Source organism: Myotis lucifugus, unplaced genomic scaffold (genome assembly GCF_000147115.1).
Source record: "Myotis lucifugus unplaced genomic scaffold, Myoluc2.0 scaffold_23, whole genome shotgun sequence".
In the NCBI taxonomy this organism is placed as follows: Eukaryota; Metazoa; Chordata; class Mammalia; order Chiroptera; family Vespertilionidae; genus Myotis; species Myotis lucifugus.
Window position 1 is genome coordinate 8,013,301 of NW_005871071.1, and position 14,654 is coordinate 8,027,954.

General features: G+C 44.1%; 1 protein-coding gene across 3 annotated transcripts in view; it reads left to right on the forward strand.

Moving 5' to 3' along the window:
• Positions 1–14,654, forward strand: part of SECISBP2L (SECIS binding protein 2 like) — a 64,765-nt gene that overhangs the window by 18,374 nt on the left and 31,737 nt on the right. For all 3 annotated transcript variants that reach the window (XM_006085988.3, XM_006085992.3, XM_006085990.3), the window contains exons 5-7: positions 4,119–4,348; positions 4,642–4,666; positions 5,013–5,125. In XM_006085988.3, coding sequence (XP_006086050.1) covers positions 4,119–4,348; positions 4,642–4,666; positions 5,013–5,125 — 368 coding nt within the window. The remainder of the gene's footprint in view (positions 1–4,118; positions 4,349–4,641; positions 4,667–5,012; positions 5,126–14,654) is intronic.

Here is a 14,654-nt window from a genome sequence, read left to right on the forward strand (position 1 = left end):
CCCCCCCACGGCCCTGCTCTGTGTGTGATGGGGTAGAGCCATAACCTCACCATCGGCCCTGTCCTGAGTGTGACAGTGGCGGCGCCCCAACCCCCTGATCGGCCCTGCTCTGTGGGTGATAGAGGGCGGCGCCCCAACCCGCTGATCTGCCCTGCTCTGTGTGTGATGGGGCGGTGCCCTAACTCCCCTATCGGCCCTACTCTGTGCGTGACGGGGGGAGCTCCCCAACCCCCTGATGGGCCCTGCTCTGTGCGTGACAGGGTACGGAGCCCCAACCCCCCTGATGGTCCTTGCTCTGTGCGTGACAGGGGGCAGCACCCCAATCCCTTGATTGGCCCTGCTCTGTGCATGGCGGGGTGACGCCGCAACCTCCCCATCGACCCTGCCTTGAGTGTGACAGGGGGCGGTGCCCCAAGCCCCCAATCGGCCCCACCCTGAGCGTGACTGAGGGTGGCATCGCAACCTCCCAATCCGCCCTGCTCTGTGCATGACAGGGGGCGGCGCCCCAACTCCCCAATCAGCCCTGCTCTGAGCCTGACCAGGGGCTGCACCTAGGGATTGGGCCTGCCCTCTGCCACCCAGGAGCAGGCCTAAGCCAGCAGGTCGTTATCTCCTGAGGGGTCCCAGACTGCGAGAGGGCACAGGCCAGGCTGAGGGACCCCTCCCCCCCCCCCGAGTGCACAAATTTTTGTGCACCGGTCCTCTAGTTTATAATAGCAATAAAAATATTATTTCTTGGAATGAACCTTATATAACATGTATCAGACATTTATGCAGGAAACTATAACATTATTATAGGACATTGTATTAAAAAAATCTAAATATTAGGTTCATTCAGTATGATTTGATATTGCAAATGTTATTTGTCCCTAAGTTAGCCTGTAGATTCAGTGCAGTTCCAATCAAAATTTCAAAAGAAATTTTTGGGGAACTTTCAAACTAATCTATCCTATCTAATAAAGAGGGAATATGCTAATTGACCCTCATGCTGTTGCAAAGATGGCAGCGCCCACAGCCAATAAGGAGGGGATATGCTAATTGACTGCCCTGCCCTCAAAGATGGTGGCGCCCACAGCCAATAAGGAGGGAATATGCTAATTGAATGCCCCACCCTCAAAGATGGCAGCGCCCACAGCCACAAAATGGTGGTGCCCAGTCCCCTCAGCCCCGCTGGGATGGCAGGTGCACGGCAAGGCGGGGCCCACCCCACGCGCCTCCCTTTGGAGTCCCCAAGTCCCCTCAGCCCCCCAGCTGCCCAGGGCCGGCCTGAGGCACAGGCAAGCCTCAGATGGTGGCTGCCCAGATGCCCAGCCGCCCAGGGCCACTCAAGACTCAGGTAACCTGGGTAGGCTGAGGCTTGCGCTGCCGGCAGTGGCAGCAGCAGAGGTGTCATGGGGGGGGTTGCCTTTCCCTGATCACTGGGTGACCTCCCGCCCCTGAGGGCTCTCAGACTGTGAGAGGGGGTAGGCTGGGCTTAGGAACCCCCCTCCAGTGCATAAATTTTTATGCACCGGGCTTCTAGTCTACACTAATAAAAGACAAAGATGCTAATTGACCATACCTTGGCTATGCCCCAAGCCAACCCCACCAGCCAATCAGAGCGACTATATGCAAATTAACCCAACCAAGATGGCGGCCGGCAGCCACGGAGCTGGAGCAAGCAGGAGGCTTGGTTGCCCGGGAGATGGAGGAAGCCAAGCTTCCCGCTCCGGCTATGGCCTCCACTCATGGCAACAAGTTTCAATTATAGAAGACAAATAAATGCCAGATACCTGCTTCCAGCCAGTCTCCACTGGGAGCTTGGGTGGCTGGGGGCCGTGGCCAGCCTGCAAACAGCCATCAGCCCCTCACCCAGGCTGGACACACCATCATGGGGTGAGGGTCCCCACTAGGGGGCTTAGCCAGCCTGAAAACGGCCCTCAGCTCCTCACCCAGACAGGCCAGGAACCCCAGCAGGACCCCCCCCCACCCTGAAAGGGCTGTGGCCAGCCTGCAAACGGCCCTCAGCTCCTCACCCAGGATGGCCAGGCTCCCCAGTGGGTACCCCCACACTGAACGAGCTGTGGCCATCCTGCAAACAGCCATCAGGCCCTCACCCAGGCTGGCCAGGCACTCCTATATAATAAAAGGGTAATATGCAAACTGACTCTAACAGCAGAACGACTGGGAATGACTGGTCACTATGACACACACTGACCACCAGGGGGCAGACGCTCGGTGCAGGAGCTGTCCCCTGGTGGTCAGTGCACTTCCACAGGGGGAGCTCTGCTCAGCCACAAGCCAGGCTGACAGCTGCCAGTACAGCAGTGGTGGTGGGAGCCTCTCCTGCCTCCTCAGCAGCGCTAAGGATGTCCAACTGCTGCTTAGGCCTGCTCCTTGCTGGCAAGTGGACATTCCCCGAGGGCTCCGGGGCTGCCAAAGGGATATCTGACTGCCAGCTTAGGCCACATCCCCCAGGGAGCGGGCCTAAGCCAGCAGGTGGTCATCCCCCTCGGGGTCCCAGACTGCGAGAGGGCACAGGCCGGGCTGAGGGACCCCCCACCCCGAGTGCACAAATTTTTGTGCACCGGGCCTCTAGTATATATATAAAAGCCTAAGCGACTGGTCACTATGACATGCACTGACCACCAGGGGGCAGACTCTCAATGCAGGAGCTTCCCCCTGGTGGTCAGTGTGCTCCCACAGCCAAACTCTTGTGGCCAGCCAACCTCTCGCGGTTCCTACCCCCAGCTGGCCAACCTCCCACGGTCCCTTCCCCCAGCCAGCCAACCTTTTGTGGTCCCTCCCCCTGCTAGCCAACCTCCCACGGTCCCTCCCCTATCGGGACTGGGCGAGATGGCCCGGATCGTTTGCCAGGCAAAGGACCCCACCAGTGCACGAATTTGTGCACCAGATCTCTAGTTATAAAATAAAGGAGTACTGGTCTGCACACTCCACATCGGGGATCAAGCCTGCAACCCCAGCATGTGCTCTTACTGGGAATCAAACCATGACCTAGTTTGTAGGTCACCGCTCAACCACTGAATCGGGCGAGAAACTTTCATATGTACACGTGCATTCATTTGTCAGTCTAATAATGTTGATTGCCGGGGGCTAGCCCCAGCAGTCCAGGGGTTCCCAAAGGTGTGGACGGAGTTGGCGAAGAAAGTTTTACACAGAGACAGCGTTCAGAACTCTCCAGCTTTCCTTAGTCTCCGTGGATCTTCCCTGTGCCTGGCTGAGGCCACAGAGAAAAAGGAGATATCCCAAGGCAAGCTGAGCCTTTATTTTATAGCGAGAGGTAAACAAGGTAGTGGTTTCTATAGTTACACAGTTCTTGTGAGTTTCACTTGTTTTGACCATAGTTACACTTCCTGCACTTCCCTCAGCCCATTAGCTTCCCAGATAAGATCTAGAGAGCCTCATAAGGTCAAGCCTAATTATGCTAAGAGGACTGTGCCCTCTAAACTGGGAATTGTTTGTGACTTTGCCCACAGGTCAGTCCGAGGCTTAACCCTATATCAGCTCCCCACAGTTGATAGCAGTATTAATAATAGCAAGCCCCCAAACAACCCGTGTCCCATCAGTGGTACAGAGGATAAGTACATTACAGTGTAGTCTTACACAGTGACATTAATGAATTACAGTCACATCCATCAGAATCTCAAAACCAATGTTGAGGGTATGGTGGGGTGGGTAGCAAGTTCGAGAAACATGGGCAGTATGATTTTATTTTAAAAAAAAGAATTGCAAAATTACATGATTTATGTTTTAGGAATACAGAAATTTGTGGAAAGTATTTTTAAAAGGGAGGAAGTAATAAACACAGAATTTAGAATAAAGGGCAGCCTCTGAGGGAGGAAGAGGATGCAGTGGTGGAGGGGGCATGCAGTCGACCTCAAAGGATTGGGTGATGTTCTCTTTGTTAAATGGGTAATGGGGGGATGGTTTTATTCTCTTCATAATAAACATGTTATAAACCAACTTGTCAGGAATATCTTACGTTTTTATAATCTTTCAAAAAAGTTTTTACCATTTATGAAATTAGATGTCTTTATTTTCTTACAACCTTAGTGATAATTTAACAATTTATCAACTTGGTCCTCACAACAAGTTGTTACACTTTTCTTGCCTTGTAGATTTCCCGTCAGATATCGCTAACAAGTCTCTCTCAGAGAGCTCTGCCCCGATGCTCTGGAAGTCCAAAGGCAGGAGGAGAAGAGCATCCCACCCTACTGCCGAATCTTCTAGTGAGCAGGGAGCTAGTGAAGCTGACATTGACAGTGATAGTGGCTACTGCAGTCCCAAACACAGCAACAACCAGCCCACTGCAGGGGCTTTACGAAATCCTGATTCTAGCACCATGAATGTATGTGACATTGCTTTGATTTCTTTACCAGTCATCTATGTCAGTATTATTCTTATGTCCTCTGCTAAAGCTTAAGTACCTACTTTCATTAACAATCCTATAGTAATAAGGTGGTTATAAACATCTTGTATATTTTGTTATTAATATGAAAAATATTCTTTTATGGATGAGTATTTTTTCTGAGATTGTAATAAGCATCCTTCACACTAGACTAGATTCGGAATCATTTTGTAAGGAATGTGGTATTGATTTTGAGCAGAAAATAATTGTCTCCTTTTTGTTTCTATTTTTAGCATGTGGAATCATCTATATGTACAGGTACTTATTTTTCTACAGTGTTTTTGCTATAATTTCTTCTTTGTCTATGTCAAAGTTTTGCTTTTAAGCATTAACCTTGCTGATGTTGCAAAAATTAGAAATCTTTCAAAGTGATTCACATTAAATAAAAAGTACAGTCTTGCTGATAAAATTGAGAATATGCCAGTCAGAGGTATTCTGCAGGTGACACTTATATTACTGGGAACTGGAATACCACTTAAAATTTATGGAAAATTTTCCACTATTACATTTACAGTGACCGAATTTCAGTACATAAAGTTAAGGAGCAATTTAGCTTTTGACATCTGCTGTAAATAAATCATATTTTAAATATTATTTGTTACAGGTAGTGTAAATTGGTCCAGTGTAACTTGCCAGGCAACTCAGAAAAAACCTTGGATGGAAAAAAATCAGACATTTTCTAGAGGTGGAAGGCAGACTGAACAAAGAAATTCACAGGTAATTTGAATTAGGTCGGTCAAATTTGATTAGTGTCAGATGAATTATTTTAAATGGTATAGTGATTTTGAAGGTCAATGTCCTTAATTTTTAAAGATGTATATTAAATTACTTAAAAGTAAAATGTATCTCTAAGCTTAAAATGGTTTAGCCAGTAAAATGATTCAAGTAATGAAACAAAATGGCAAAATGTTGAAAGTAGGTGGTGTGTGTGCATGAGCATATATTGTACCATTCTCTACTTTTCTGTGTTTAAGAAATATTTTTTGATATTTCATACTTTTAAAATAGAATACTATTCAATCCTGCTTCACCTGCTGACTTAGCCATGTAAATATTTTAAAGAATTTCAATGCCTTAAATATTGATCCTTTGAACTTCGGGCAGAACTGCAGCCTTGTCCATGTGACTTTGCTTGACTATAGACACCTTATGCCACACTCTGCTTGTGCGGTGCCATAGTGATGAATGCCTCTTCCTAATGCAGCCATGTTGGGCAGCTTCCTGATCTTGGGAAGCGGGATCTAGCTGCAGTAGGGTGGAGCAAGTTATATACTGCCACAAACTTCCAATACTGTCTTCCTGCATTGGTTGTCTATGAAATAAGGGACTGTATATTGGTCAGTATTTTTCCTTTTTAATTTTTAGATAGACTTTTTGTTTTCCTTAAATCTAGTCAAGGAATTAAGGTTATATGAATAGATCTGTGGATGAACTGAAATAAGAGTAAGTTACTACCAGATCAAGTGGACCAAATACTTGCCTGGTTTTGTCTCCCTAAAATGAAGTACTTCATATGTTCCTAACTTTAATTAGGGTGTTAGGAAAACAAGCAGAATAATTCCCTCTTCCCTATGGTTGTTGCAAAAATGAGTTGTTATTGTTTGTTGCAGGCTTGTGAAGCAGTCTAGCTTTATTTGATTAAAAACAAAAGCTTGCCGGGGTTCTTGTCCCAGCATCAAGAAGGGTTCAGTAATCTGGAGAAGGAATGCATAGATGACATAGGAATTCAGAGACTAATAAAGAGTCCGGAGACAAAATATAATTTTGAAAGGCACTGGGGGTCAGAGGAGCTTAGCTAAAGGAGCTAAGTTCTAAGGTCTTAAGTCTAAGGCCTTAGGTTCTCTCCGACCCCAGGACCCCATGCTTTTTATTAACACAACTTGTCCTGAGGCGAGGCAGAGATATACACTTCAAAGGGTCAGGGTTTGGTACAGAGTCCATTGTCAGAATGGGGGAATTAGCCTACGGCTGTTCAGGTATTTGGCCAGTAGGAGGTGATAACATGTAGATTGAGATGCCTTTTAGCTGTCTGGCAGCCACAATCAATTTAATGTATCCTATTCAGGTTTGGGGAAATGCCTTCAGCCATTCCCAACAGGTGACTACATGTGTGACTCAACCCTGTTGTGTCCCCAAGTCTCATCAACCTTTTGATGAAACTCTTGAAATTATGACATGCTGGAATTGGTCCCGGCAAAGCTAAAACAAGAATTATTTAAATAGATTAGATAAACAAAATCTATACAATGTTTAGTCAAGTACTGAAACTTTATATTTAAAGTATATCTGCTAGACCTGCCAATCTTGCAGCCTCAGTACTTACTCAGACAGTTTGGTATCAGTAGCCCACTGGAGAGGAAATCCTATACTAATAAAAAACAAACATGTAGCTGAAACCGGTTTGGCTCAGTGGATAGAGCGTCGGCCTGCGGACTGAAAGGTCCCAGGTTCGATTCCGGTCAAGGGCATGTACCTGGGTTGCGGGCACATCCCCAGTAGGAGATGTGCAGGAGGCAGCTGATCGATGTTTCTCTCTCATCGATGTTTCTAACTCTCTATCTCTCTCCCTTCCTCTCTGTAAAAAATCAATAAAATATATTTTTTTTAAAAAAAAACATGTAAATTGACCATACTTTTGCTATGCCTTAAGCCACGCCCACCAGCCAATCAGAGCAACTATATGCAAATTAACCCAACCAAGATGGCGGCTGGCAGCCGAAACCGGTTTGGCTCAGTGGATAGAGCGTCGGCCTGCGGACTGAAAGGTCCCAGGTTCGATTCCGGTCAAGTTCATGTACCTGGGTTGCGGGCACATCCCCAGTGGGAGATGTGCAGGAAGCAGCTGATCGATGTTTCTCTCTCATCGATGTTTCTAACTCTCTATCTCTCTCCCTTCCTCTCTGTAAAAAATCAATAAAATATATTAAAAAAAAAAAAAAAGATGGCGGCTGGCAGCCACGGAGCTGGAGCGAGCAGGAGGCTTGCTTGCTCCAGTGATGGAGGAAGCCAAGGTTCCCCACCTGCTGCGGCCCGGCTCTGAGCTCCACTGAAAGCAACAAAGTTTCAATTATAGAAGGTAAACAAACCCCAGATACTTGCTTTCAACCAGCCGTGGCCACGGAGCTGGAGCGAGCAGGAGTGGGTTGCCCCTGGCGATGGAGGAAACCAAGTTTTCTGCAGGCCTCCGCTAAAGGCAACAAAGTTTCAATTATAGAAAGTAAATAAATCCCAGAATAAAAAAAGAAAAGAAAAAGAGAGGCTGGGAGCTTACGTCACCAGGGTGCTTGGCCAGCCTGGAAACGGCCCTCAGTCCCTCACCCAGACTGGCCAGGTGCCCCAGTGGGGACCCCCCACCCTAAAGGGGGTGTGGCCATCCTGAAAACAGCCATCAGCTCCTCACCCAGGCTGGCCAAACCTCCATGGGGTGAGGGTCCCCACTGGGGTGGACATCCTCCGAGGAGTCCCACATTGCAAGAGGGCATAGGCTGGGCTGAGGGACCCCCCCGAGTGCACAAATTTTTGTCCACCGGGCCTCTAGTAATACTGACATGGAAAAATATTTCCTCTCTACCTCAAAACTGGTGAGAAATGGAAAAAGAACAACAAAAAAGAAAATTATGAAAATACATATGGTTTGTTAAGTTTTATTTTGTATCTCTTCATTCCAAAAGAACTATAGATAGATATTGAACAAAATGTTTTCTTTTCTACTTCTGATGCTTTGTCATACTTTTCTTAAGCATGTTACTTGTTTGATTTTTGACATGCAAATTCTTTTTTTTTTTTCCTTTTAAGTCAAAATATTTTCCCCTTTTGCAATCTCTGATTATTTTTAGGCTTAAAATGTCTTTCAGAAATCAAATATTCACTTGTATTTTCTGCTACTTTTCAATAGACTAATGTTTCCAGACTTTTAAAAATCCGAGGTTAAGTTTGGTGAATGGTACCATGTATTGATGTAGATTTTCAAAGTATTTAACCAATTATCCTAACATTGTAATCCATCCTATTCTCTGATTTGCACTGTCCTTTTAATCATTTGCTAATTTCTTATGTTTTTTTTTCTTTTTTTAAATTTCTTTTTTTATCTTCATTAGTGAAAGTATTACAGATGTCCACTTTTTTCTCCATTGTCCCCTTCTAGCCCGCACCCAGCCCCCTACCCCAGACCTTCACCACACTATTGTTTGTGTCCATGGGTTATGCATATACGCATACAAGTTCTTTGGTTAATCTCTTTCCACCCATCCACACATTCTCCTCTGCCTTCCCTCTGTCTGTTCTATGCTTCTGTGTCTGAATAATTTCTTATGTCTTAAGTGCTATCTCTGGGCTTTTTGTTTCATTTATCAGAAATCTGCACCTGTATCATGGCATGCTATTTTAACTATTGTATCATGCGATGATTTTTAATATTTTTTTTTTTAGATTTTTATTCTTTCTTTAAATACTAGAGGCCTGGTGCACGAAATTCATGCATGGGTAGGGTCCCTAGGCCTGGCCAGCCATCAGGACTGGTTGGGGCCTCCCAGATGCCAGCTGGGGCCTCCCCGGGCTGCCGGCTGGTGCCTTTCTTCATTCTGCGCCACCCCCTGGTGGTCAGCACACATCATAGCAAGCAATCAAACTCCTGGTTTCCCTGTCGAACTCCCACAGGAACACTTTGCATGTTAGTCTTTTATATATATACTAGAGGCCTGATGCACGAAATTCGTGCAAGGGGCTCAGCCCTCGCAGCCCCAGCTGCCTCGGCCAGCCCTCGCAGCCCTGGCTTTGTCCAGAAGGTAGTCCGGATGGTCGTCCGGAAGGTCGTTCTGCTGTTTGGTCTAATTAGCATATTAGTTCTTTATTATATAGGACTAGAGGCCCAGTGCACAAAAATTTGTGCACTCTGGGGTGTCCCTCAGCCCAGCCTGCCCCCTCTTGCAGTCTGGGACCCTTCAGGGAATGTTCACCTGCCAGCTTAGGACCTAAGCCAGCAGTCAAACATCCCTCTCGCAGTCCAGGAGCCCTGACTCCTTACCGCCCGCCTGCTCACTGCTCCTTAGCGCTGTCTCAGAGGCGGGAGAGGCTCCTGCCACCACAGCTAAGCTCAACTGCCCAGCTTTTGGCTGAGCAGCGCCTCCCCTGTGGGAGTGCACTGACCAGCAGGGGGCAGCTCCTACATTGAGTGTCTGCCCCCTGGTGGTCAGTGCGTGTCATAGCGACTGGTCGTTCCACTGTTTGGTCAATTTGCATATTACCCTTTTATTATATAGGATAGACCAGAGGCCCAATGCACAAAAATTCATGCAAGAGTAGGCCTTTCTTTCCCCGGCTGCCAGCCCCAGCTTCCCGCCCCAGCTTCCCTCTGGCATCCAGGACCTGGGCTTCCCTCCTCCCGCCGCTGGCAGGCACCTGGGACCCGGGCAGCTTCCCTCTGGCCCCGATTAGCATATTACCCTTTTATTATTATAGATAGATGTTTTTATTGATTTTTTTAGAGAGAGAGGAAGGGAGAGGGATAGAGCAATAGAAACATTGATGAGAGAAACATCGATTGGCTGTCTCCCCCACGCCCTCTACTGGGGATGGTGCCTGCAACCCAGGCATATGCCCTGACCAGGAATCAAACTGGGAACCTCTTGGTTCATGGATCTATGCTCAACCACTGAGCCACACTGGCTGAATGATTTTTCATATTTTTACTAGTGTTTTAACATTTGAAAAGGCAGGTTCTTTCTATACTCTGTTAAAGCTTTAATTTTAAATGATGGACAGAATCTATAAACTTAATTTTTCAAAACTGGTTTTATTTTGTGAATAGGTTGAAAAATAAAAGAGATGAAAAAGGTTATACAAAATCTCATTTTTACCAGTCTCCCCATCTTCTGCTCTTCCCTATATCTGTCCCCTATATCAAAAGATGAAAAAGGGTGTACAATGAAGTCTCACTTTCACTCTTGTCTCCCCTTAGCTTCTCCACTTCACTTGATCGGTCCCCTATGTCTGTTCCACTTTGATTAGGATCTTGTATATTTTCCCTGAGTTTCTTCTTGTAATTACAAGTAAATACAAGGATGTATCTTATGTTTTACTCAATCTGTTCTGTGTTCTGCTTTCATCACTTAGCAATATATGTGGAGCAATATATAATGGAAACGTTTCCATATTATATTTAGGGCTTCTACACTTTTATCTTTTAACAATTCCTAGTATTGTATTGATATATCTTTATTGATTTCTGTAGTTCTGTCGATGGACATTTGAGTTGTTTGAAAACTGTTGCTGTTTAGACATGCTACAGTGTCATTTAGAAGTATGCGTGTATAGTAGTAGAATAAATTCCTAGATAAGGGACTGCTGGGTGAAAAGGTAAAATCATCTCTGTTATTTGGTAAATATCACCATATTGTACCACTTTATAATTTCAACAATAATGTGGAGAGTGCATATCTCTATATAGCCTAAGGATTTACATGCTTTCAGGGTTTTGGATTTGTGCCACTTACGTTAAAATGTGTATTAAAGTAGTTCAGCATCTTTTCATATGTTTAAGGGGCATTTGTATTCTTCCGTAAATTTGGTCATATTCTTTGTCTGTTTTGTATCTTGATTTCTTTTTTGTACATTTTAAAATCATTTTGATCAAATTCTTATCAAATATTTACATTTCTAGGAGCCTTTAGTCTGTAATACCAGTTGCAGATATTTTGCTAGGTTTTAATTTTTGACTTTGCTCATTATTATTGTCATGCATAAATTTTGTGTTTTAAATAGTATTAAGAAGTTTATTTTTATAAGGATATTTATTATATCCTTGACTTTGTTGTAGTTTTTTAAATGGCTTCTGGGTTTTTAAAATCATAGTTTAAAAAGCCTTGTCCCTACTCCAGGGTTTTAAAGGAATTTGCCTATTTTCCTCCAGTGTGTTTATGCTCTTGTGTGTTTTTCTTTACATTTAAATGTTTATTCCATTTGAAGTTTGTCTTGTTGGATGGTGTGAGATATATATACTACTTTGTATTTTTCAAATGGCTACCCAAATCTCCCAGTACCATTTATTGAAAAATGCATCCCTTTCCCTGACCAGTGTGGCTCAGTTGGTTGGGCGTGGTACTGCACACTGAAAGGTTGCCAGTTAGATTTCCAGTCCGGCCACATGCCTGGTTTGCAGACTCGATCCCTGTTGGAGCTGGGACGGTGCAGGAGGTAGCTGATTGATGTTTTGCTCTCACATACATGTTTCTCTCCTTCTCCCTTCCTCTCTCTCAAAATCAATTAAAATATTTTTTTAAATATTTTTGCTTTATTGTTTTTATTGATTTTTGGAGAGCAAGAGAGAGAGGAAGAGGGAGGGAGGGAGGGAGGGAGAGGGAGAGAAAGAGAGAGAGAGAAACATTTATGTGAGAGCAAAACATCAATAGGCTGCCTCCTTCACGCCCCTTTACTCCCCTCCCCAGGATTGAGCTTCTAACTGGGGCATGTGCCCTGACTGGTAATCGAACTGGCATCCTTTTGCTGCATGGGATGATGCCTAACCAACTGAGCCACACTGGCCAGGGCGATAAATACTTGAAAAGAAAAGTACATCCCTTTACTGATTTGAGCTAACCACCTTTATCACCTATTAAATTAATTCCTTTGTATATTGAAATCTATTTCTGGACCTTCTGTTATTTTGTTCCATTGGTCATTAATCTATCAACTTATAGAGAATGGATTACCTTTATGTCATAGCATTTTTCTATGCAAAAAGCAGTATGTCTTCCTATTTTTGAGTCATTTTTGGTGTTCTTCAGAATCATTGTATAGTTTTCTGAAAATATATTTGTACATATTCCTCATTACGTCAGTTTCTAGTATTTTTTTTCTCTTTGGTTACATATGTGGAGTATGAAAACTTAAGTCTTTTTATATTATTTTTGTGTTAGTCATTTAAGAATCTCAGTATATATTTGAGGCTGTGATCTTTGTTTTGTTCTGTTCTGTATGCCTACTTCCATATCAATAAAACTCTTCTTCTTAGAAGAACTGGAAAAGAAATGAGGTTATTTACTCCAGGAGGTAATTGTTTGAGTCTCATAAACTTTGTTGGGACCATTAGTTTGGTGGTTTTAATTTAATCCTGGAGCTTTATGTCTCCAAGTATAAAAATCAAGTTGCATTTGTTTTTGAGAGAGAGAGAGAGAGAGAGAGAGAGTCTGTACCAAAAAAATGAAGAGTTGTACTCAAGAATTATTCTCGTTTTCTTTATCCCTAACTTGGGGCTTAATTATTAGTACTAATTTCAGTGTTGATTTATGTGAATTAAATTTTTTTTAGTACCTAGACATTATAAATTGCATTTGTTTTACCACCCTGTACGAGACTCTTTTCATGAATCAATTTTTTAAATATTTTTTATGAAAATTTCTAAATGGCAAAGTTTGAATAATTTTACAGATAACATTCATATAGATACCAGCTATATGTTATCTAACATTTTACTAATATTTGCTTCATCACATATGTATTCCTCTCTCCATGTTCATGAGCCTGTTTTAAAATGAGGTTAATATTTAAAACCAAGAAATTCTTGGGTATCTGGGAAATTTTCTACTTTCTTAACAGGTACTTACAGGTTATAGAAAGTAGCCCAGTAATCATCATGCATATTCTAAGGAAGAATTAAATTTGCTATGTGACTATTTTCCTGGCCTATAGTTCTGCATATAGCCTACTTCCCAAAAGAATGTAAAAATTCTATTTCTTAATAGCAAGTCTTTTTCGACCAGTTGTTTAAGCATGGGAGTTGCCAGTGGTTCCAAGTCTTTGTGTGCATATTTTATAGTCTATATTAGAGGGCCGGGACATGAAATTCATGTACTCGGGGTTAGCGGGGGGGGGGGGGGGGCGGGTCTATCAGCCTGGCCTGCACCCTCTCACAGTCCAGGAGCTCTGGGGGGATGTCCAACTGATGGCTTAGGCCCGTTCCGCAGTTGGACATCATTAGTGCTGCGGAGGTGGGAGAGGCTCCCGCCACCGCCACTGCACTTGCCAACCCTGAGCCCGGCTTCTGGCTGAGCGGCACTCCCCCTATGGCAGCGGTTCTCAACCTGTGGGTCGAGACCCCTTTGGGGGGGTCAAACGACCCTTTCACAGGGGTCGCCTAAGACCATCGGAAAACACATATATAATTACATATTGTTTTTGTGATTAATCACTATGCTTTAATTATGTTTAATTTGTAACAGTGAAATTGGGGGTCACCACAACATGAGGAACTGTATTAAAGGGTCGCGGCATTAGGAAGATTGAGAACCACTGCCTATGGCAGTGATGGTGAACCTTTTGAGCTCGGCGTGTCAGCATTTTGAAAAACCCTAACTTAACTCTGGTGCCGTGTCACATATAGAAATATTTTGATATTTGCAACCATAGTAAAACAAAGATTTATATTTTTGATATTTATTTTATATATTTAAATGCCATTTAACAAAGAAAAATCAACCAAAAAAATGAGTTCGCGTGTCATAGGTTCGCCATCACTGGCCTATGGGAACACAGTGACCACCAGGGGGCAGACTCACAATGCAGGAGCTACACGTCATAGTGACCACTGATATTCAGTCTGTTTGCATATTAACCTTTTATTATATAGGATACCAGCACTTTTCATCCAGATCTCCTTCAAGTTCTTTAAATCAGCAGTGGCCAACCTTTCGGACCCCACGGATCGCCAGTGGTTCATGGACCATTGGTTGGCGACTGCTGGCTGCTCCAAAGGTTTCCTTAAATCAGTAGTCGCCAACCTTTCTAACCTCATGGACCACCAGTGCTTCATGGACCACCGGTTGGCGACCGCTGCTTTAAATCATTAGAATTTTGGGGTAATTGATAATGAAGATCATACTTTCATGTCTTGTAAGTATCCTGGTTAAGAGAGGCATTTCATATTAGTTGCATTGGGTCCTTAAGAGAGGGAATTTGAAATATGTCTTAAGATTCCTCAAATGCTTGCCAAAACCGGTTTGGCTCAGTGGATAGAGCGTCGGCCTGCGGACCGAAGGGTCCCAGGTTCGATTCCGGTCAAGGGCATGTACCTGGGTTGCGGGCACATCCCCAGTGGGAGATGTGCGGGAGGCAGCTGGTCGATGTTTCTCTCTCATCGATGTTTCTAACTCTCTGTCTCTCTCCCTTCCTCTCTGTAAAAAATCAATAAAATATATTTAAAAAAAAAAGATTCCTCAAATGCTTAATGCTTTTTAAAAATGCTTTTTAAGCC